The sequence below is a fragment of the Kryptolebias marmoratus genome, linkage group LG20, assembly GCF_001649575.2.
Source record: "Kryptolebias marmoratus isolate JLee-2015 linkage group LG20, ASM164957v2, whole genome shotgun sequence".
Classification (NCBI taxonomy): Eukaryota; Metazoa; Chordata; class Actinopteri; order Cyprinodontiformes; family Rivulidae; genus Kryptolebias; species Kryptolebias marmoratus.
In genome coordinates this window covers 15,639,747-15,662,465 of record NC_051449.1, presented here as the reverse complement: position 1 = coordinate 15,662,465, position 22,719 = coordinate 15,639,747, and the positions used below count along the sequence as shown (strand labels likewise).

At 42.3% G+C, this 22,719-nt stretch overlaps 3 protein-coding genes across 3 annotated transcripts; 1 reads left to right on the top strand and 2 right to left on the bottom strand.

Annotated features, from left to right (window-relative positions):
- Positions 1–1,898: 1,898 nt before the first annotated feature.
- Positions 1,899–16,078, bottom strand: klhl20 (kelch-like family member 20). The gene is made up of 14 exons (XM_017420773.3): positions 15,938–16,078; positions 14,135–14,198; positions 11,351–11,608; positions 11,125–11,233; positions 10,290–10,496; positions 8,779–8,937; positions 8,465–8,559; positions 8,070–8,185; positions 7,735–7,918; positions 7,322–7,465; positions 6,392–6,525; positions 5,952–6,160; positions 5,741–5,847; positions 1,899–4,713 (listed from the first exon to the last, which is right to left on the bottom strand). Exons 2-14 carry the CDS (start codon positions 14,140–14,142, stop codon positions 4,629–4,631), a joined length of 1,815 nt encoding a protein of 604 aa, XP_017276262.1. The 5' UTR covers positions 14,143–14,198; positions 15,938–16,078; the 3' UTR covers positions 1,899–4,628.
- Positions 16,079–17,521: 1,443 nt separating this feature from the next.
- LOC108238611 (putative nuclease HARBI1) lies at positions 17,522–18,778 on the top strand. Its single transcript, XM_017420814.1, has one exon. It carries the CDS (start codon positions 17,522–17,524, stop codon positions 18,776–18,778), a length of 1,257 nt encoding a protein of 418 aa, XP_017276303.1.
- Positions 18,779–19,485: 707 nt separating this feature from the next.
- On the bottom strand, positions 19,486–22,159 carry LOC108238585. Its single transcript, XM_017420782.3, has 2 exons — positions 21,619–22,159; positions 19,486–21,031 (listed from the first exon to the last, which is right to left on the bottom strand). Exons 1-2 carry the CDS (start codon positions 22,150–22,152, stop codon positions 20,783–20,785), a joined length of 783 nt encoding a protein of 260 aa, XP_017276271.2. The 5' UTR covers positions 22,153–22,159; the 3' UTR covers positions 19,486–20,782.
- Positions 22,160–22,719: the final 560 nt, after the last annotated feature.

The window sequence follows — 22,719 nt, the reverse complement described above, 5'->3', positions numbered from 1 at the left end:
GGCAATAAACACAGAGCAGAGAAAGAGGAGTGGAAACTGGGATGACAGCATGATGGATGAGAAGAAACCCAGAAATGATGAACAGATGTGAGGAGGGGAGGCAAGAAAGTTAAAACCAAAAATAAACCTTTAAAGTGAGACGGCTAACCAAGGTAGAACCAGGCAGAAACGAAAGAGAAAAGAACGTTTTCGTGTTCTTTGTATGTTAAAGCAGCTTGATCGCTTCCTCCAACGGAGGAAACGCGATCATTTATGAGAAGAAATGTGTCCAAAGTGCACACGTTTTGCATTTTTGCAGACAATCGTCAGTAAAGTAAGAGAGAAGGGGGGTGGAATCAGTTTATGTCTCTGTGTTAAAACAAACAGGAAAAGTGCAGAATTCAGAAAAAAGGCACTTAGTTTTACTCGTTACCTGTATTTCTGCATTAAAACAATCTGATCTCCTGAGCAGAACGTCAGTCTGGAAACCCTTCATATCAGCTCACTGAGATTTGGGTGTTTTTTTTCCACCTGAACTTGAATATCTCAGAAGGAATTCCTTTTTTTTTCCCCCCTTATCATCACTGCTGACCCAGACCAATTAGCAGCAGACTGACTCCAAACCCCGAGGAGAGGCCACTCCATAATCAGCATTTCATGATAATCAGCCCTCATCTCCCACTGACCTTCATGATGCTTCGGAGGAAAAGTCCAAATGACGTCATTACACAAAGTTTGGAACTTGATAAGAAATCAGGAAGGAGGAGGAGGAAGAGGGGGGGAAGGGAAAGAAGAAAAAAGGTTATTCCAAGTTTTTCTCGTGTTATTCTGAACGTGCAGCTCAGCCTTAGTCCTGTGGTGTGAGATGGTGTCACTTCAAAGGCTCGAAGATTGAGACAGTAATGGGAGGGAGGAGGTTTGGTGAGAGGGCTGTGCTGCATTTGGACGAGTAAACAGAACCTTTCCCCCTCTCATCAGTCCGTCTTATGTTCCTGGATTCTGCTTGGAAGCAGGCGATCGGAGCTCGGGAGCTGTCTTCAGGTTAGAACCAGCAGCAGGACGGTTTGGAGACGTGTCCACAGAGACGGACACGGAGAGCAGGAGAGCAGCTTCTGGCTCGGGGTACCTTCATGAGACAGGGAAAAGGGGAAAAAAAAGGACGGAGACATAAACAGCACCGAGACGAGCAGCGATGTGTGGACTCGCTTCTCGTGTCTGGTGTGGGTGGGACCCTCCTCTGGGCCCTCAGGGGACAACATGGCAGAGACTATAAACCGGCTTCATTTCACTTCCTTTAACATGAGAAATAAATACACCTTCTGCTGAGAAGGAAATCAATTTATATTTCCCAGAAAAGCAGCAGCAGGAGGAGGAGCTCAGATTAAACAAAAAGTCATATATTTAACTATATTTACTGTATTAAAGTGTGAAAGGACAGAAAAATAATCTGATTTTTAAATAAAAGGAACTGGGTTTGTTACAAGTTTTGAAGATAAGTAGCTAAATGAATGAAAACTTAGCATTTTGGTGAAAATGCAGCTTGAACACAGAGCTGAATGACAAAAAGCTGAAACTGAGCCTTTAAAGCTGAAAGAAGCTAACACTAGCTAAAAGCTAAAAGAATGGTAGCTTAAAAAGACAACAACAGAGCAAGGGTATTAAAGCAAATGTCAAACGCTGTGTACACCTCGGCAGACGATTTGATGTTTATGCACGTGGTTTTTAAACCCGGACGTTTTCTGTCAGAGCAGAGCTCCAGTACAGATAATACAGATAATACAGCTCCTGCCACATCTGTTTGTGACTATTTTAGGAGGAAAAACTCATCTGAACGTGTTCACAGTTCAAGCTGGGGCTGGATTCCCACATAGAAAATGTCCAAAATATATATATATATAAACGTTAGGAAGGATAAGTCAGACAGTAATAACAGGATGGTTTATTAGCCTCTGGTAAGAACTTAACTCACAGAAAATGCAGCTAGGCAGCAAATAAATAACCCAGGACAAAAGGAGAAATCTGTGTTGAGTTCTAAACTTTATGTTTCTGTTGTCGTTTTAATTTGGTGACAAGAGAAAATGGCAGCATGTTCTCGGGAAGAGTTCTTGAGACAAAGCCAGATGCTAATCAGACACAGCTTTGTTTTCTTCAGCAACTGGCAGCAAGACGTCCAAAAGTACAACATGCCGCAGAGTATAGCTTTAATGTCAAGTTAAAAATTCAACAAAAACAAAAAGAAATGTTCAGGTTTTAAAAATTCAAGTGAGCTTTCTGCAGCATAAACATTCATTTCTACAGTGAAGTCCTGCGCCTGGTAATCCCAGACACCATCCTGCCACTTTAAACCCACCCGTCACAAACAAACAAACAAACAAAACAAACAAAAAAAAGACTAAACCCAACCGAATCTCAAAGCGGATCATCTGTTGGATATTCAGACACTCATACATTCAGGTTAGGTCCGTCCTGCACATGAGAAGATGTTTAAAATGTTTCAGTTCCTCTGCCTGTCTCAGAGTCCCTTTCAGCCTTGGTGGTTTGTTGTACAGATGGTTTAAAGTGCTTCACGAAGGGAAGAAATCCACTCACCTCTGCGCAGCATCAAGGCCTCAAATGTCTTATTTACAAGCTGATCTATGACTTAAACAACCATTTTTTTAAAAATAACATAAAAAGAATAAATCTAAAAAAAAAAATACACATTTCCAATCATCCAAACTATTTTCATCTGTTCCTCATGCAGAGCTGAGATCAGGTGTGAAACCAGGTGAGGGTTTTTTGGTGAATTTGTTCTGCGATACAACCATTCTCCACCAGGGGGAGCCAATGTAATGTGTAACTTTTTCAACCAGAACAACAAGGGACTGTGAGAAGCAAAACTCCACCATTGTGTGACTAATAACATTTCTGACCTTTACAAACTTTATTTGTCCGTGTACAGAATAAAAATAAATATATAGTTGTCCATCCAGGTTAAAAGCGACAGACAACATGTTTACTTTGCCAGATTTGAAAAGGGAAAAAGAAACTCCTGTTTCGGCTGTGGAAAGTCCTGGCAGACATCTGTGTGTGGATACTGTTTTTGAGGTAAATGTGCCACCAAAAAAAAACATCAAGTAGTTGTTGAACACTGGGGCCAGTTCAGCTGTCAAATACATACAGGTTGGTGTTTGTTGTTGTTTTTACTGGAGGCTGAATTTATTGCACTACGGTCCTTTTCTGCCAGAGAAGTCAGCCGATAACCTGAGCCTCCGTGAACGTAAAAAAGTGTTTAGATTCAGTCCAACGTTGACTGTAGAGCTGATAGAAAAACTCAGAGCATCAACTGTGTATCATTACTGTTACTACACAGCAGAAAACAGCACAGTAAAACTATTTTTCCACTTTAAAAAAAAATGGTACTTTTTATGATTGTGGTTTCCTTAACAGGAACTCTTGACCTTTAAAGGTAAAACCGCAATCCAAAAAAAGTTTGGACCATGTAAACAAAAACAGAATGTGATCATTTGCAAAAGTCAAACCTTTATTTTATTCATAATAGAAAATAGTAAACACACGTTTAAACTAAGAAATTGTATTATTGTTTGGAGAAATTAAAAAATGGGGTAATGTTTACTATGTTCCATTGTGAATAAAATATGGGTTTATGAGATATGTAAATCGTTGAATTCTGGTTTTAGTTACATTTCTCACACCGTTCCAGCTTTGTCAGATTTGGGGTTGTGGATTTACCTGTGAAAAACCAGATATATGCTGCTGGATTTGAAGCTGCCCTCTTTCCAGAGAGCAACTTTCTGTACGAGAAGAGACGAGACGAGCCTTGACAAATCAGCGACACTACTTGATTTCTTTTTGTTTTCATCTGACGGGTAACGTATGTTTCACTAACTGCGCTGTTCGAACTAACAGTCGAGGTAACATTTCATTTAGTGTTCAGTGACACACCCCTGTCCTGAGCGCCTTCATCTCAGTTTTCCAGTTACAGAGGCAGGAGTTTTGTTTTTTATTTTAATGCTACACACGCCCCCCCAGGACTTAACGCACCAACATTTGAGGACCACAGTTAAACAAAAGAACTCGTATACCTGGATCTATCTGGGTTAACAGCCACAGCTGAGATGGATGACTCAAAACCCAAACAGGATTCACCTCTGACACTCAACGAGCTCAGTTGTTTCCTGGAGACAGTGTTTTGGTGGCTGGCGGTAAAACTCCAGCCTCCTTCTAGTGAAGCGATGTTTCCCCGACTCCTCAGCTCCTCTGAACCCCCCCAGTAGCAGTAAAAGTCACGCTGAGCTCCATCTGTTACACACGCTGACCCAAATCCAGACCCCGAGGCTTGGATGATGAAAATAAGAGTTCCCGGGGAGAGGGCGAGCCCCCAAACGTGGAAGCTGTGTGATGTTTTGTAAACTTCAGCTCTCTGTGTATCTCGCGGCGAGCCGGTCAGTAAGCGAAGACATCACTGGGTAAAAAAATAATGACCTTTAAGTGGAGTTCGAGGATGACGATAGAGTTCAAAAAGTTCGTGTCTGTCCTTCCTCCCATCCCCGCAGCGCTTTCCCTCCGCTGGAGAGTCGGCGAGGCGTCCGTTGCAGCGTGATGAGAAGTGACCGCAGGCGAGCAGAGGTGAGGGCTCGGAGGTGGGGTTACCATATGTGAGATTCACAGTGAGTCATTTTAATGACGCCCACTCCTCCACCTAACCGCCGGTAGTTCATTCCTCCATATAACCTGGAGAGAGGCGGCAAGACATATTATATATCAGTCCATCATCGAAAACTAAAACATTCATTCCTGACCCTGAACGTTCTGGGAGTTTTATACGTTCGCAAGCAGAGAAACCGTCCTCAGTGAGTCATTTAAACCTTCAGATCAGCAACAGGTTAAAGAAATACGACTCATTACTGGGTTTTGTTGATGCAACTGGGTCAAATGTGTACAGAACATTTAGCTATAAATATCACCTACTGGCACTGAAAAAAATCAGCTCATCCCAATTTTACATTGAATTCTTGGAGTAATTCAGCAGCTAAAACTGTTTTACAAGCAACAAGCGTGAACCTATAAACATACTCTAAACAGAACAATCTCAGCTAATTTTACTATTTCTAATACGTTTAGCTTTGGGTAAAACTTTGACTCAACTGATTGTCTCCATCCTAGACAGAAAAAATGACTTTGTTAGGATGGTATCGATCAGCGGATCCACTGATACCTGCTGTTTGGGTCGGTTTTCTCTGCAAAGTGATGTTTGTTCACAGAACAAGACTCTGAGCACCTACTCACACAGCATTTATGTTCACAGGGAAGTCCCGTCAAACAGCTGGCAGTGAAGTTTTACGAGCTAAAATCTGACACTGAGCTCCGTGAAGCCACAGTTTGTTTTATGCTTAATCACAGGCAAAAACTGGGTCAAAAATTATACACAAGATTGAAGCTGAAGTCGAAGTAATTAAGCATCTAACTAATTGACTTTAGTTTCTAAATCTGAAATGAGTTTTTTTTAATGACAATCAAAGATAATTTATTTGCTCTGGTCCCTTTTGGTTTATTTTCAAGATAAGAATAAATCATTTAGATCAAATCTATGAAAATAATAACATGATTGAGTCAAATCATTTTTTTCTCCTTTGCTGCTGAGTCAAAAAGTGACATTTTTAACTCTTAATATTAGTATATTACAGAAAATAGTTTAGAGCTTTCCTTTCACTGCCTACGGTAAAACCTATAGCATGAAGTCAGTAATGGTCACGTTTACCTCCACGTGTTGGCGTCCGGATCATAAACTTCTATAGTTTTTAGATACGTTGTTCCATCAAAGCCTCCTACTGCCATCAGCTGACCGTTCACTACTGCCAAGCCCACCTACAGACAGAGGGAACAGTTTAAAAGAAGCACCGGACCGCATTCACGTTAATCACGGCAAAATAAAAATAAAGAAGTGAGCTTCCAATCCAAGAGCCACGCACCCCGCTCCGCCTGGACGTCATGGCAACGACAGGAGACCACTGGTTGGTCCTGGGGTTGTATCTCTCCGCGCTGCTCAGCTCCGTGGTGTCGTCTCTGCCTCCGACAGAGTAAATCATGTCCTGGTAGACTGCGCAGCCCAGGTGCTTCCTTCTGGTTCCCATGGGCGACACGGTGTGCCAGCGGTTCTCCTGGGGGTTGTAGCGTTCCACTGAGAGCAGGACAAAGAAGAAAAGGGAGATGCCTACAGGTTACCGCCACAGGAACACTGAACTGTGTCCACTTTTCGTAGGTAAAGCAACTACTGCTACCAATGACTAATACGGTTTTAATGTGACGAGAAAGTGCAGATGATATTTCTACTCCTCGTAGTTTTATTGAAAAGTATCTTTGTTTTTAACAGTGGATGATGGGTAAACAGCACTTTCACGTCACAAAGTACCTGTGTTTAAAGGAGACGTCCCATCAGACCCTCCGACAGCATAAAGAAACCCTCCGAGCACGGCGACAGCGACACCGAGCCGCCTGGTGCTCATGGAGGCGACACGAGTCCACTTGTTCTCTTTAGGGTCATACCTGCAACCAGGAAGAGTTCAACATTAACACAAAGCAACATGTAACTACAGATATCATCTCACTGGGATGAGATTCACAGGGAAGTCTCAGAGACATTCGCAGGGGTTTCTCAGACTCCTGGCGTGAGTCACAGAGGCTGGAAGACTTGTTGCTTGAGTTTGGAACGCGCTAAAAAAAAAAGTGCAACAAATTTTCTCTTCAAATAGTCACACAGCCATCGCTGGCGTCTCAAACCTTTTTTGGTTTTGTTGCGAGCATCTCCAACCCGTCTGAAGAATGTTGGAGCTGTGTTTTCACCCCTGCACAGGAGCTCTACGCTGGGCTTAAATACATGCAGGTGGTAAATAATAAATAGTAAAAAAAAAAACTGGACCAATTCTGCCTTTCCTCATTTCAAAAGTGTACTTTGGCAAATGAAAAGATGAACGAGGGGCAGATACTGAGGTGGGTACAAAACGAGCCAAACAAATCATGTTGACGCAAAGAGTTCAACCCGTGCACGTCACAATATGCTGAGATTTTCAAAAACTGGCCGTTCCAAATGCAGCCGCACGGCTCGCTGGTCACAAACACTTTCGGTGAGACTCCAACTGAAAATTTGCTTTTTGTTTCACAATGTTCAGTTCCCAACAAGTCGTCAGTCACAGCCGAACAAAATACCTCCTTAACAAAGCCATAGAAAAGCTGACCACGATGCTGGGTTTGTTTTGGAGGATTATCAAATCCTAAACACATCAAGACATGATGCTGTTTGATAAAACAGGGACAATAAGGGGGAAAAAAGGGGGGGGGTCACCTTTCAACAATGTTGAGACATGAAACTCCATCCTGTCCCCCCACAGCGTACAGATAACCACCAAGCACAGCTACACCCACACTGGTTCGACAGGTGCTGGTGGGGGCCACGTCGCTGCTCCACTGGTTGGTCTTGGGATCATACCTGCTCAGGTGGAAAACAAGCATGTGTCTAAAAATCCCCTCAACACGAGTATTAAATAAGTTGAAGAGTTGGGTTGGGCGGTATTTTGAATAAATGACCAAATCCAAATTCAAGACAACTTCTAATAAATATTTTTAAGAATAAAGCAAAAATAATTGCATTATTAACCAATTAAGATATTCGAAGTGATACTGCTGTTATTTTTAGACCCCCCTGAGATCCTGTTTAACCGCCCAGCCCCATCAGAGAGCCCGAGCTGCTGCAGCAACCTTTCCACGGAGTTGAGGTACGACGAGCCGTCGTGACCTCCCACCGCGTACAGCAAGTCATCCAGGACGCTGACGCCAACCCCACACCGCCGTTTACTCATCGACGCCACCATGCGCCACTCGTTGGTCTGCGGGTCGTAGCGCTCCACGCTGGAAATGGCGTCCCCGCTGCACCAGCCACCAACTGCAGAACAAGGAAAACGTGAGAGATGAAGTTACACCGTTTAGGACACTGGAAAAATGGGACTGAAATACAAACATGTTTTGGAATCCTAACTCAAATGTGATCATTTAGGACTTAAAAGATAAATAGAGATGAACATATGACATGTGACCTGCAAAGAGGACCTCTCCACATCGGATTGGTTTCCTCGGCCGGGTTCGAGGGCCCTGCATCAGCGGCCTTTCTTGTGGCAGCAGAAGGTAATTCTTCGCCTCATCAACCAGATCTCTGAAACAACAGACAAAACGAGACTCTCATCACCCCGCATCTTAGGTTTTCTCTTTAACAATCTGCTCAGACTGCAGCCACTAAAAACACAAGGAAGGTTTACTTTTTAAAAAATTAAAAGGCCTAGCACTCCTTAAAAGAATGTGCATCACCCTCCGTCTTTTAGGCCAGTTTTAGACTAAGATCTGTTAAGAAATGACGGAGTCGTTGTCATTTTAGTCAAATTTTTTAAATAACGTTATGTCGCCTTCACTGGCGAGCTATAAAAACAACACCCACCTGCATTCTTCATCACTTTTGATGAGAGGATCTGAGCCCACAGTCCCCACCAGGAACTTGGGGCTGAGAAGCGGTAAGCGAACGTGCTGCAGCACCTGCAGAAGACAACCTCAAGTCAAAGTCTATCAAGCATTACTTCACAGATAACTCAGAAACACTTTAACTTTCAGACAAAAATAATATAAATAATAAAGGCAACAAGCAAAAGAAACAAGCTGTTGAATGTTTCAGATGTTTGGAAACTGTGTATTTAGCAATACCCAAATGTCTACGTGCTCCAGGAGCTCCAGTAAGGTTTTCCAAACCCAACCAACCTGAGGCAGCTGAGGTCTGCGCTCCTGGATGCTGTACTTCACCCAGGCCATCACAGCGTTAAAAACCTGCTCCTCGCTCCGCACGTTCAGCTCGTCGCTGGAGATGATGTCAATCAGCTGGTTGGCAGGAAGCAGCATGAACTCCTCACTTTCCATCACCTGTGACAACACCACTCTGTGAACCCGCCTTCATCAGCATCAGTTTCTATTCGTCTTAAAAGCATTTGGACAAGTCCAAGTGTCTGAGCTCGTCAGTTTCTATTTACATTAATATTCAAGCTAAAGCACCGGGTATGTGTTATGAATAATGAAATGAGAGTTCAACCACTGTATTCAAAATTAAAAATACTCAGAAAAGAAAATAAAGCCTACTGAGAAAAAGACCTTCTGTATCTGCTTCTGTCATTCAGTAAAGCTGTTGTCATACTCCATGAGTAGACAGTTTAATAAACACGTCTGGTCGCGGTAAGGGAAGCAAAAATCTGTACAAGGACAGGAAAGTGGAGATGCCAGTGGGAAGAAACCTGTTTTGACGCCGTAGGAGGAGGGAGGAGCTTCCCCGGAGTTCTGATCCGAGTGTCTCACTGACGATGAAAGGTGTGTGCGAAAATAAACGCCTCGTAACCACGTGACTGCGAACGACTTCTTGACTTCTTATGGAGCATGCCGGAGCCTTAAGTCGGCTCGTTTGTTATCCAGTCACAATACACGAGCCGTGGAAGACACTCATTACATATAATCATAAAGAGCCGAGGCGAGTCAGAAGCAAGAGAACAAGGCAGGCAGGTTGCGTGTCAGGATCTGCAGCTCACTAAACTGAACAGACCAAAACCAGTTTCTCCTTTTTACTGAGTCACCTGCAGGATCCTAACATTTCATCTATCTGCTGAAAACTACACATGAAGGACAAGAACCTGAACGTTTCTACAAAATAAATGACAAAAATCATAAAAATTTATATTTGGGAATACTGGATAATAACAGCTGGAGCAGCTGTGTGTCTGCTTCAAGTTCTAGTTAAAAAATAAATGAATACATTAAATAAAACAACAAATGTAGTTTGATCTTGATCAGAGAAAATTTATACGTAAAGGAAAGTCAATGTGCCAAATACAGAACGATTATTTTGGAGGCAAGAAAGAAAAACTCAAATGTATCTAAAACTACAAAATAAAAGTTTCAATTATTAACAAATTTCATACCAGCTGCATTACACAAGAATAAAATGACTTGTGTTATTCTGTTTAACTGATGATACTAAGCAAGAGTTTTTAATATATTCTAAGTACATTGAAATAAATTATATTGATGCAAATCATTACATACGAAGAATCTGTAAAACAAACCTAATTAACCAAACTACAAATATAATCTAAATCTTACATCCTAAAGTTGTCCTGCAGTCTTCAGGAAGTTGCTGCTTGCTAAAAGCCAGTTTAGGGTTCCTACTGGTCAAACAAATCAGCTGATGATCCAATAATCTATTTATTTATTTGCATTTATGTTCTCACCTCTTGGAAGTTGTGTTGCGTGAACTTGTCTGCGATCCGCAGCAGCTCTCGGCAGGAGTGTGTGTCAGCGAAGGCCCTGATGCCCAGACAGTTGGACGGGTCCAGCTGTCTCTTGAGGAACTCGCAGCAGGCCTCCTGGATCTCAGCCAGCTGGAGCAGGCAGGCGGCGGGGAGCAGCGTCTGGACGTTCCCCTCCTCCACGGTCACCTGGGAGGGTGAACACACAAACCTTCAGAGACGTGGACGTTTTGGTGTTTGGTTCGTACTCTCAGGACTCCAACTAAACGCCGCTTTCTTTTCTCATCGCAATGTCAAAGACCAGTCAAAAAAAAAATTTAATTCATGAAGAAACAAAACCAGCATTATTTTTTCTCCTCATAACAAAGGATTAAAGTGCAAAAATTCATAAGCAAAAGCTGTGAATGCTGCTAACTACGACATGCGTTTGTTCACCTACAGAAACAGCCGAAGTGACTGAAAATAGGTCAACAATGGTGTCAAGCTATGGGATCGAGTCCAACAATTTTAATGTCTTGGCACATGTTTATGTGAAAACTTTTTGAGTACACTGTGTAGACAGAATGTATTTCACCCATTTAATTGAAAAATAAAACAGACACAATAGAAGTTTAGTCAGTCTAATGTAGTTCAATCACTTAAGCTCCCACGTGGTTTTTGGCAGATTCCGCCGAGTGTTTTTGTTTTCATTAAGTGCATACCTGCATATATCTTTGTCTAAATGTGTACCAATCAACTAAGAGTTTACTTAGAGAATCCAGCTGCATGCCTGAAGTGCATATCTTTATACATCATGATCAATTGAGGACATTCATACCTGTGAGGTGTAGGCAAAGTCAATGAGCAGCTCCATGGCTCTCTCGTCGATGTCCCGGATAACCACTTCAGTCTGCCTGCTCTCTGCCAGCTCTCCAGTAAACATCGCCCTGAGGAGGCCATCCGAACACAAACAATGCTGTCAAAGCTAGCTTAATCTTTTCTACAGAACATGTGCAGGCGTGAATCAAAAAAAAAAAAAAAAAAAAGGGCTTTTTTTTCCATACCTGAAGTAGGGGCTGCAGGCAGACAGGATGACACGATGGGCGTAGATCTTCTTGGCGCCCACCACCAGCACCACGTCACAAAGCTCCCGGTGTTTTCTCAGCAGGTTGATCACCTCCAGGGTCTGCCGCGGGTGCTTGTCTGACACGTAAGGCATGCGTGCCGGCTGGGGGACCCCTTCAGGGAGCTTGTTGGGGTCCCCCAGAGTACAGCGGCTGGTGATGTCCATTCCAGTGGCGTCCTGACGTGCGCTGGTGGCCCTTCACGGGAAACATACTGACATGGTTACAACTCGGTATCTCAACCAGCTTCGCTCTGCTGTAAAAGAAGAAGCTTCAGGTTTTTACTTTTTTTTTACTGGGAATTTATGGATTCACCGTGTTAAATCCATCCGACAGAAGTGGTCTGCGGAGCTGCTTTGTTTTGTTTTTTTTTCCTTAGCTCATGTATGGTAAATAATACCGCCATTATCATCGTTTCTTTGGTCACGTTTTTAAAAAATTACCATGTTCTACTACATAAACATGTCTATTTCTATAACTTATTTCACAGAACAGACACCGTTATCTATTATGCCAAAAATTTGAAAATCTTTCTGTCAGATATTAGAGCTAATAACTGAAGTTGTAAAAGCTTAGAGACACCGTCTCATGAAGTCCAATGATATTTCTGTTGACCTTTCTTAAAGGTTCCCGAAACAACAGCAGGAAATCATGAGTCAGTGTAACCTTTAAGTAGTTGAAAATGATCAATAGTAAGAGTAAACGGGCTAAATTTAAACCCCTCACCAGAGAGCTGCATACAAAAGCACTGAGAACAAAGAGGCTGGACCCTTTTTTTTCCTTAAAAGCAGAGGAAGAGTGGTGAGACTTGGCCCTGCAGCCTCAGCAGTTTAGCTTGGCACACTGCGATGGAAGTGCAAGTCACTGGGTCTGGCACGGCACTGCTACAGAGACCTAACTTAAGTTAGATGGAAAAGCTCTATTAGATGAGAGCACTAAAAAAAAGAGCAAACAACAAAATGGGGAAAAAAAGTTATTTGATTTAGTTGTGTGCAAAATCCACTCTGGTATTTTAGACTTAGTGTTGATTGGAAAAGGTCCTTTTGCTGCACCAACCCGGGCTAAGACGAAGTCAGCTGAACCAAATATAGAGGGGGTGGGGTGGGGTGGGGGGGTTCACTGTCCTGTACATGTAGCTGTCAGTGTAAACGTATCCACACTCCTCCACTCGGTGTGTCCCCCACATCTTTTTTAGAGCAGGGGGCACAGGCTCAGTTCGGTGCTGGGACTCATGTTCACAAGCTCCAGCCAAAACTTCCCTGACATTTAAACGCAGCCATTTCTACAGACGTCGTCTTCATCATTATGATCAGGCCTCACACTTCACTCAAGTAGCTTTACACGTGAATTACCTCATGAGGTTACGTTTATTCCAGTTTGCAAAATCTGAATAGTCAAATTATTTTGATCTTAAGCATTTAAATGACCGAATATCAATTTAGTGATCGTTTAATGAGATTTTTATTTATTTACTGAAGTAAGGCAAGACAACTTGGGTACATCTTCCTTCATGACAGCCAGGTCGAGCGCTTTGGTCTTACAAACTCAAATACAATTGCTGGGGTTCAATGTCTTTAGGACATTCATACTAATCCTGCTGCTTTTATATATTTTTTTTATTTTTCCTTGTGTCCCATAACAGAGGAGGTGCATTACTAAATGTTTTGGGCCCTTTTTTTATAAGCTGCACTAAGTTTGCAATGGATTAGATAGTGAGACCCAGTTGTTAGCACAACTTTTATTTAAACTTAAAAACATTTTAAATCATAATATTAAGTAAGAATGGGAATATCTGTTCTTCTCCCACAACAAACATTGCAGTGCATGTTGAATTTTACCTCGGTTTGCTGGACATTGATTTTTATTACCATGACTTTAAGTATATTTATTATGTCCTATATCAAATGTTGCTTCAATAATAAATCAATTACCTGATCAGACTAGGGTGTATCTATTATGAGCAATGTTTCAGTCAGTTTAAAAAAAAAATATGTAGGCTGGCTGCTCTTCTAGTTTTGCTTTTAAGTCACTGATTGAACATAGATGTCAATCTGTTTTTCATTTTTGGTCATTCAAAGTTGACTTATCAATAAGGTGATCGAGCTCTCGTCCAAACTGTAAATACATGTTTTTCCAGTCTATTGTTTTCCCCTTAAAACCTGCTTATCTTCTTTAAACAGATGCATGTGATTATACTTGATTATGTACTTTGTTTCAGTTTGGGGTACAGGATCAGTCAGGGTGAAAGCACTTCTGTCTTTAGAGGCTGTGGCTGTGGTTCCACATTTTGGTTTTGTGTTATTCCTTAACACGGGCCTCGACTGGGACATTAACCAAAAAAGTGGCCACATGTTTGAAATTATAAGCCCAGGAACACAACAGAGTAAAAGTCAGCTCTCCCTTCTCAATGATCACCATTATTCTGTACAACTTACTATAGATTTGCCCACGTTGTAAGCCGATGCGGTGAAATAAAAGACTGGATATTACTGAGTTACAAACAATTCTTATATTACATTTCAGTACGTTTCCACCAACAGTACAAACATGCGTTTTTGTCTACTAACTTGACACAGCTTGATGTGTTGTGCGTAATGCCCTAATGAGCACCAAGCTGCAGTCGCACATTTAAACAATTCTTGTTTAGAAGTGGGACACGAGTCTGGAAAAAAAGCACCCACGCCCTGTAAGAGTATCAGGTTTATACTTAAACACAACACCCACCTGCGCATTGGCTTTGTGTCCTTGCACTGAAGAACAGTATTTGGTTTGACACTTTAAGGTTAGCCTGTGAACACAACAAAAAAGAAAAATTTGATTAATTTTAAGCTTGTTAAAAAGAAAAACAGCCAGCTTTTTAACAAGCTTTTTAAAGTGTGTGTCTGCTTCTTTTACAGTATTCCAGCTATTTTCTCTTTCGAGAACATACTAACACCACTTTGCTGATTTATTACAGCTTGTGGGGTTTTTTTTTCTGCTACCGACTAAAGATTTGTAGCAGTTTCTCTCACCTTAACAGATCATATGGACTGAAAAGACGCAATAACCCCCTCCAATAAACACACCAGCGGCAGGTATTTTGTTAAATGATAAATCTGTGGTCATTTTTGGCGGTAGAGTTTGTTAACCTCCACACACAACAAGTGGCTTTCCCCACTCTGTAATACTAAAACGAAAATGCTACAGTTTTGTGCCCTCATCAGTGGAATCCAGGCAGATCTGCCATAATCAGAGAGGACTTCCTTCATTTAACCTTTAACCAAAGGGAAAAACTTCCTAAATCTCTTTTAAAAAGGTCTGGTTGTGGCCAGGAGAGGTAGCTCAAGTCAGCAGAAACAACGCAACAAACAAGCACAAAGAACACAAAAAGTCAGTGTTTTTTTTTCATCTATTTCTATTTTATAATACATTTTAATGTTCAACACAGAGGGGCTCAAGAGGATTAGTCTGTGCATAAGAATAAGCCTTGAAACTAAAACATATTTATATTTTTCTACATATTGTTTAGACTCTGCAGCTAATTCCTTACAGGGGAAACAGCATAAATGAAAATCATAAAGACCCATTTCATTCTTGACCTCAATAGAAAAACAGGAATTGACTCCAAGGAGGAAAAATAAAAAGTTTTCACTTCACTTTATAACCAAACACTGAATGCCAATATTTCTAGAGACTAACCAAGGTTTATTCACGGTGGTACAACTCAAAGCTTTGAAAGCAGATAATATACTGGCAGGGATTTAAATTCCTCATGCTGACAGTAAATCAAAACACTGACGCTGAAGCACAATGACACAAATGTCAGTAACCTAGATAAGGTTAATTAAATATGGAGACAGGAAAACCAAACGCATATCATATTGCTGCGAGGACACAACTCAGCACAGAGAAACAGGCTTTTTTTAAATCGCCATTTTATGTCAAAACACCTCTGCTGTCAGCCCGGTTAGTTGGTGTAACATTAACTTGTTTAATAGTCTTCACTGACAAACGAGTAGCTTAGCTCAGACTAGCTAACTGTTGTTAGCTTCTTAGGTGCGTAAGCCAGCTAGCTAGCTAGCTAACAGTATGATAAAAAATTACTTTATGAATTATTTTTTTTACAAAACTAATTAGCTAGACAACATGCTTCTGGGCCCAATGTTTATGTTCAAAAATAAGTTAAAAAATAAAATTATCGAGGCAACGCTCGCGTCCAAACGTCACTTTACTTCTCAACATGGGGAGGCTAACTCTACAGCTAGCTCTCTAGATGTCACTTCATTTGGTAAATCCCTCAGTGTACAAGAAACAACGAGTCAAAGCACACAACGGAGACAATTACGCGTTGTTAGAGTACACTGTCGGGGTATCGGTGATCGTTTGCGTTTCTAGCTTAACATCATCTGGTCCCAAAAGAAAACCCCAACAAAACAGATTGAATAAACTGCGCTAATGTTAACACAGTTCACACTGAATTTCACATGCTGACGGCGTAAAGACTGGCAGCTGACACAAAAACAGTCCTGTTCCAAGACTTTCTTTTACCTTATATTTCCATCCCAAGCTCTAGAAGAAGCCTCCCTGGTTTCTGGTGTTTACAGTGTTCAGCCGCTGGTAAAAAGCTGATGCTTTTCTTCTTTGGTATTATATGCGCATGCCAAATGCCAAGCGCCACTTCCGGAGAGGTTTTCAAAATAAAAATATGAGATGACGTCATTTCATCTGTATGGAATCCCACTTTCTCCACTTTGAGAGGAGGTCTTAGGTTTCAGCTACATGCTTTTAATTCACATGCAGCGTGGAGGGAAATCTCCAAACTCTCCAAACCTCCGGCGCAATGTTCAGCAAGTGGACAGGAACAAATTCACCTTTCAGATGAAAACAATGCAGACAAGCAAAAGTAGTTTAGGTGCATCTCCTCATATGTTACGTGGAGCTCACAGTAGAACTGATATCCGCAGAGATATGCCTATCATAGAGCAAAAAATTAACAAGAGCACCTTCGTCTTTGTTGTTATTTATGTTTTGAGTTTAAAAGAAAGACTTCCTTCTCCTCAGAAAGCATGTACACAATCTCTCCAGCCATCACATTTACCATAATTAAATATGAGATACCATCTTGGATTTTGAGATAACTAAGTCATGATAATGAGACACTTAATTAATAGTTATGAGATATTTCTTAAAAGGATCTTTAATTTAATCCAAGTGGCTGAAATGGGAGTCCATGTTGTGGAAGCAAGTTTACAATAACTTTGCAAAAATCTAAAATGTATCCTGAGCTTAAAGGATTTTTAAAAGAAACTGGTCAAAAACAAAACTTATGAAGTAAGAAACTAAATCTGCACTCTTTTTTTCTTATCTTGATGGTTAATGTGTTCCTAAATTAAGATTTGTAAGAAAAATGTGTGACCGCCTGACAACTATCACAATGGAGAGTGACTGAAAAAAGGTCAAGAGAGATTATGTCCATGGAGCTGTTTGGGACTGAGTCTGACAACTTTGCCTTACGTATTTACACTCCAATTTATTGAGTAAAGTATGACTATAAAAAGATAGGTTAGGTCTATATATCTAGTGGTCTAGAGGTTTTGCAAAAGCCACGTGAACATCTCCTCTGAGATTTGATACTTATTACATTCTGACACATTTGTTTACCCACACACTATGACCATCCTAATGTAGGTCAGTCAAGTGGTTTTTCGACATATTCAGCTGAGTGCTTGTTTACATTGAGTGTGGACCCACATTTCAGGATTGAAGTCCCAGCAGGAATATCCTTTGTTATGTTTGATTTCATAGTTTGCAATGAGTAGCTTTAAACCCATCTGTACTTTAGTTTGTTTCTTTGTTTTTTATCAACGTACCCTCACACTTGATCAGAGTTTTGTAATTTGTTTTATTGTTTGAACCTTGTGTCCACAAGAAATAGTTTTTTTAAGCAGATTTCAGAGTCAAAAAAACTCAAAGCACCACCCATGAGTTTTTATTCTGTATAAATGTATGAATTTATTACAGTCTATGATAATAGCAGCCAAAACTCAACCCTATCAGAGCAGTGACGTCATAACCCCGCGTCTAACCTGATCTATGACACCCCCACGCGCGTCGGTCGGAACAACAACAATAATGGCGGCTGACATGATGCTGGCCTTTCTGCTGCAGACGCTACAGGACCTGGTGGCTCAGCTGCAGCAAAACCTCCGCGTCCTCTGCCACCTGAGCGAGCAGACGAGGCTGCTGAACAGCAGCATCCACCACATGCTTGACCCGCCGCGGACGAGGACCCGCCGCGGGACCAGGAGGAAGCTCTGGGTGCGACCCGGGAGGACCAGCAGCTGGTGGGACAACTTCGTTAGCGGCGCCGTGGAGGACGGCGAATGGAGCGAAAACTTCCGCATGTCCAGAGCCTCGCTCGTCGCCCTGACTGAGCAGCTTCGCCCGCACATCGAGGGCCAGACGACCAACATGAGGGCGCCCATCGACCCGCTGAAAAGAGTCGCCCTGACGCTGTACTACCTGAGCGACGACGAGGGGGGGCTGCGGAAGACCGCGAACGCCTTCGGGGTGTCGCGGCAGGCCGTGTCCGTCATTCTGAGGCAGACGTGCAAAGCCGTCGCGACCCACCTCGGTCCGAAATACATCAAGCTGCCCTTCACGGAGCCCGAGACCGAAGATCTGGTGTCAGGCTTCTACAGTGCGCACGGCATGCCGCAGTGTTTGGGGGCGGTGGACAGCACCCACATCGAGATCAAACAGCCGTCCATCAACTCCGCGGACTACATCAACAGCAAGGGCAGATACTCGGTGAACGTCCAGGCCGTCTGCGACTACAGGTACAGGTTCATGGACGTTGTGATCAAGTGGCCCGGGAGCGTGCACGATGCTCGGGTCTTCGCCAACTCCAGGGTGAACTTGTGCTTCAAGTCCGGCAAGATCCCGGATCTGAAGAAGCAGATCGTGGAAGAGGAAGAGCCCGTGCCTATTTTCCTCCTCGGCGACTCGTCGTACCCTCTGCTGCCATACCTCATGACGGATTTCTCGAAGGGCTGCTCCACACCTCAGGAGCAATACTTTGAGTTGTGCCTGTGCAGCGGCCGCGTGGTCATCGAGTGCGCTTTCGGTCGCCTCAAGGCGCGATTCGGCGCCCTGAGGCGGCCCATGGACATCAACTTGAGGGACTTGCCGCACGTCATTTACACGTGCTTTGTTCTGCACAACTACTGCGAGGACAGCGAGGAGACCGTGGACGAACAGGCTTTGTGGGAAGCAATGCAAGCCGATAGAGACTCCCAGCCTCCTCCACAGTGCAGCGATTACATGAGTGACTCTAATGAGGAGGGAAGGAGAGTCAGGAGAGTGCTCACCAAGTACCTCGACCCGTAACACTACAGACGTCTTGTACATGTAGCTCGTATAGACTGTCGTTTGGAAAGTGTTGTGTGGAGTGATGATAAACAGGTTTCTGCAACAACTTCCTAAACTCTTTTTTTTATTGAAACATAAAGCTCCAAAAACGCGTGTGTAAAAGTAAAACATGATTATTACGATATGTAAGCCACAGACAGATTGTATACACAACAGAGTGAGTGTGCCTGCCTTCCAGGTCAGAAGGGGTGGGGCGGGTCCTCCCTGGATTGGCAGGCCGGGCTCAGGACACGATTGGTCGGCTCCATAGACAGGAAGTAGGTGTTCCAAAAAAGTACGCGCAGTAGCAAGAGCTGAAGCTGAAGAGTGAGCAGATTCTAATATCCAAACTCGGTTATTTAGTTTTAAAAAGCGGCCGGTGTGGTTGCACTTTTCAATACACAAAGTGTTGGTTGTTATTTATGTGTAAAAAATAAATAAATAGGTGAATCTCAGAACAATGTGCCAACATTTTACATTAAAGACTGGTTGCAGTATGAACGTGATTTGTCTTTTAATCTTAACACTCATAATAAAAGCAGAACAAATTATTATTGACATATAACCTTACAGCGTTTTCAGTCATCACTGGAAGCCTTTAATAGATGAGATTTCAGGGCTCAGTATCAAAAATGCATCTCCACCTGCTGCAGGAGTGACTAGAAAGACATTAGAGAGGAGTTTGAAGGGGCTTTTATTCTGACACCAAGATCCCGGGTTACTCCAGCCATTTTTGGGCTAAGGATGCTGGACACAAAGAACGCCACGCACTGAAAGATTATATATCAACAATAATTAGCTTTTTTATTATTTAGCATCATCAGTCCTATGATAGGGCGAGTCACAACTAATAATACAGTACACTTAACTATCCTTATAATGTCTCAACATTTCATTCGAGGCAAATAAATGAATGAAAGTCAAACTGAAGGTTTAAGGCTTTAAGGTTAAACATCCTTTATGTATCACAGCCAAAAACACAACAGCTCTTCCTCTTGGATATGTGCAGCCATGTTTGGTGTGCGTCAACCGTCTGCTCTCTTTTTTTTAACCACATTTCCACTGGTTTTGTAATGTATTGCCCCGTCTTTTTGGAGAATACTCCACTGATGTAATAGCCAAGTATAAACGCCTACACCGCTTGCTCAGGTCCACGTGGCGTGCGCGACTATAACTGAGCCTTAATGCCGCAAGCGGTGCGGCTTTGTAGTTTACCAAAGTCGTACTAAAACATTACAACTTCTTATACACACATATATACGGCACTCTGGATTATAAGGTGCACTGTGGTTTTTTGAGAAAATTGAAGGCTTTTAAGTGCGCCTTATAGTCCAGATAATACAGTACAATAATTTAGATTGTGCTGCAATACACCACATTTAACCTTAATTCTGTCTTACTTCTAAGGTAGGTAGTGACAACATTTATCAAAATATGTAAAAAAATATAAACCGTTGTTGGCACATTGTTCTGAGATTTTTTTTAAACACATGATTTGTTGTATAACTTACCAGATAAGAGAATACTAGCAGAAAATGTCCACATTGACTTACTCTAAATCAACAGACTTAGTCTGGCCTTTACTTGATGGGAATTAAAGTCCCATCTACTCCCCCACCCCCACACAATCATGATATCTCATGACCCTTCTTTTAAAGCATGAAAGAAGTAATCACAGCTAAACTTACCAGAAAAATTAATGTTTGATCATACAGAGGCATGGTAAAAAAGTATGTGAATTAACAAAAGTCAGCACTTAAAAAAAATAAAAAATCATCTGAGATGTTTCTTATTTAATTTACCATAATCAATATTCTGTTTATTCACGTGGAGGGGAAACTAGCACTGGGACCAGGTCCAGATATATGCACTCTAAAATGTAAGTTTAAAATACTTTCCAAAAACCAAGCTATATTAATAGTAAAATATAAAAAGACAAAAGAGAACCGTTTTTTTGAAATGCAACTGTAACAGCAACAACACTTAAAGCAGCTTCAGTTCTATTTGCTTAACGCGCTGTTGTATTAACTCCCTCATCAGCGAGAGGCTCTCCTGAATCATCTGAGTACTGTTCGCAATGTTCGTGTTTATTTGCCGCAGGTTCTCTGCGTTGCGTCTTTCAGACCGCTCCATTATCTGCAGCATCCTCCGCTTTATCTGCAGGTCGTCCATGTCGGCAGGGAGCTTCCTTTTCGGTGTCTCTCTCTCTGTCCTGTGGCTGTCCAGGTTTACCTTGAACACGGAGCAAAGCAGACACACCTTGTTATTGCCCTGACCAATCCAAGGCTAAAATGGGCTTTAAACGGGGGGGGGGGGATTTGGTTGGTGGAGCGATAATGTTTTTGCCTGTGACTGCACTGTTAGCAAAATATATATAAGCTAATTTTAAGGAAACTTTCAGGAAGTAATCACTGCCTTGACCTTAACACTTAAAGTCAACCTGATTCAACATGGCCACCACAGCAAACCAGTCTTAGCAACCAACAAATGTCTGTAACTCAGTTTGAGTTACAGACACTGAGCTCTAATCTGGTGTGGTAGTAGCTGACAGTGACCTCATCTTTTACTCACGTCTACCTAAAGGACATTACCTAAAGGGTTATTACTAATATATTCAATGTTTTTAATCATTTATTTGATTTTAACACAACCAAATGTTAAAAGGAGGAACGTTGTCTCTCGTGACATTGTGTTGGAAAAGAGAGACAACACCTGGACTGAGTCTATGCCTCCAGCTGGGCTCACAGCAAACAGGAGCTAGCTTTATGCTAAAAATAATGCAATGGCCTGCAGCGAACCCCTGCGGGAGGCAGTCTTACCTCACACTCCTCACTCTTCAAACCGGCGGGCGGCTCTGCTGCTGGAGACGCCGCCCGCGTCGAAGAAGACGACGAGGATTCGGCGAGGTCACCCGTCTCAAAGCCGGCGGAGATGGGGGTCGCTGCAGGCGACCGACCCCAGATCTCCTCGCAGAGCCCAAAAAACAGCAGGATAACACGGCCTTGGCCATTGCGGCGCCCCGTGTTTAGTGCCTGCCTGTACTTCCCCCGAATGCTCTTAATTTTGGAGGTGACCTGGGCTTTTGAGATGTTTCGAATCTGGTGAGGAAAATCCTTCCCCCCGGCCATGCTCCGCGCCGGATACTGCGCCTGGAAAGCGTCCATTATGTCCGCATACTTGGACTGGCAGGACTCCCAGTCCACGCCGTCCTTCTCCCTGGCAGTCTTGTAATTCAGGGTGACGCGAAGCAGAAGTTCGACTTCGTCGTCGGTCCACACAAATGTGGTGGTACTCGCCATTTTATTGTTTTGTTTAGTTCGTAGTACCCCGCGTGCAAACAAGTTTGTGCGCATGCGCCGCGTCTTGTTTTCTGGTTTCGGTGTGTTTTCGTGGCAGTTACAACGCCGCACTCCGGCCTGGCATAGTTACTACAAGTTTTCTGTCGTTTAATGGGACATTTATGGAATTTATTTGTTATTTTGGAAACATTTGGAAATAGGTGCAGGCTTTTGAGTTTGGTTGTTCCAGTGGTTTGTGCGACAATTCATAAATATTTGAGTGTGTATTACAAATATCAGAAATGTACACATTAGGTATTTGCAGACTCCTTTTATAGCATTTTGAAATATTTCAAATTTATTTTAAGAAACAAACATAACCACACACTTTAATTATTTAAACAAACAGACGGTTGTTGTTAAATCATTTTAGTGCTCCTAGTTCCACTGGTAAGTAAAACAATACCAATATAGTCACCACAAAACATAACATTTTAGTGGTTATCAAGTATAAAAAGATGAATGCCCTCATCATCATGAATTGCAAGCTCTATAAACCAATGGGATGTTAGTAATTATTGTTGCTGCATTTGTCTTTCTTGTTAAGATTCTGAGTTTTGGTAGCATAAAGAAAAAAAAACA

Bases quoted from the DNA above. Each gene is read 5' to 3' on its own strand.
- LOC108238585 (XM_017420782.3), bottom strand. From the start codon at position 22,152: ATGCGCACAAACTTGTTTGCACGCGGGGTACTACGAACTAAACAAAAC. The intron at 21,032-21,618 runs GTAAGACTGCCT...TCCGTGTTCAAG, and splicing joins TGAAGAGTGAGGAGTGTGAG to GTAAACCTGGACAGCCACAG.
- klhl20 (XM_017420773.3), bottom strand. The intron at 8,560-8,778 runs GTTGGTTGGGTT...TGTCTTCTGCAG, and splicing joins GCAGACCTCAGCTGCCTCAG to GTGCTGCAGCACGTTCGCTT. The intron at 6,526-7,321 runs GTGACCCCCCCC...TCCTGGTTGCAG, and splicing joins TGTCTCAACATTGTTGAAAG to GTATGACCCTAAAGAGAACA.
- LOC108238611 (XM_017420814.1), top strand. From the start codon at position 17,522: ATGGCGGCTGACATGATGCTGGCCTTTCTGCTGCAGACGCTACAGGAC.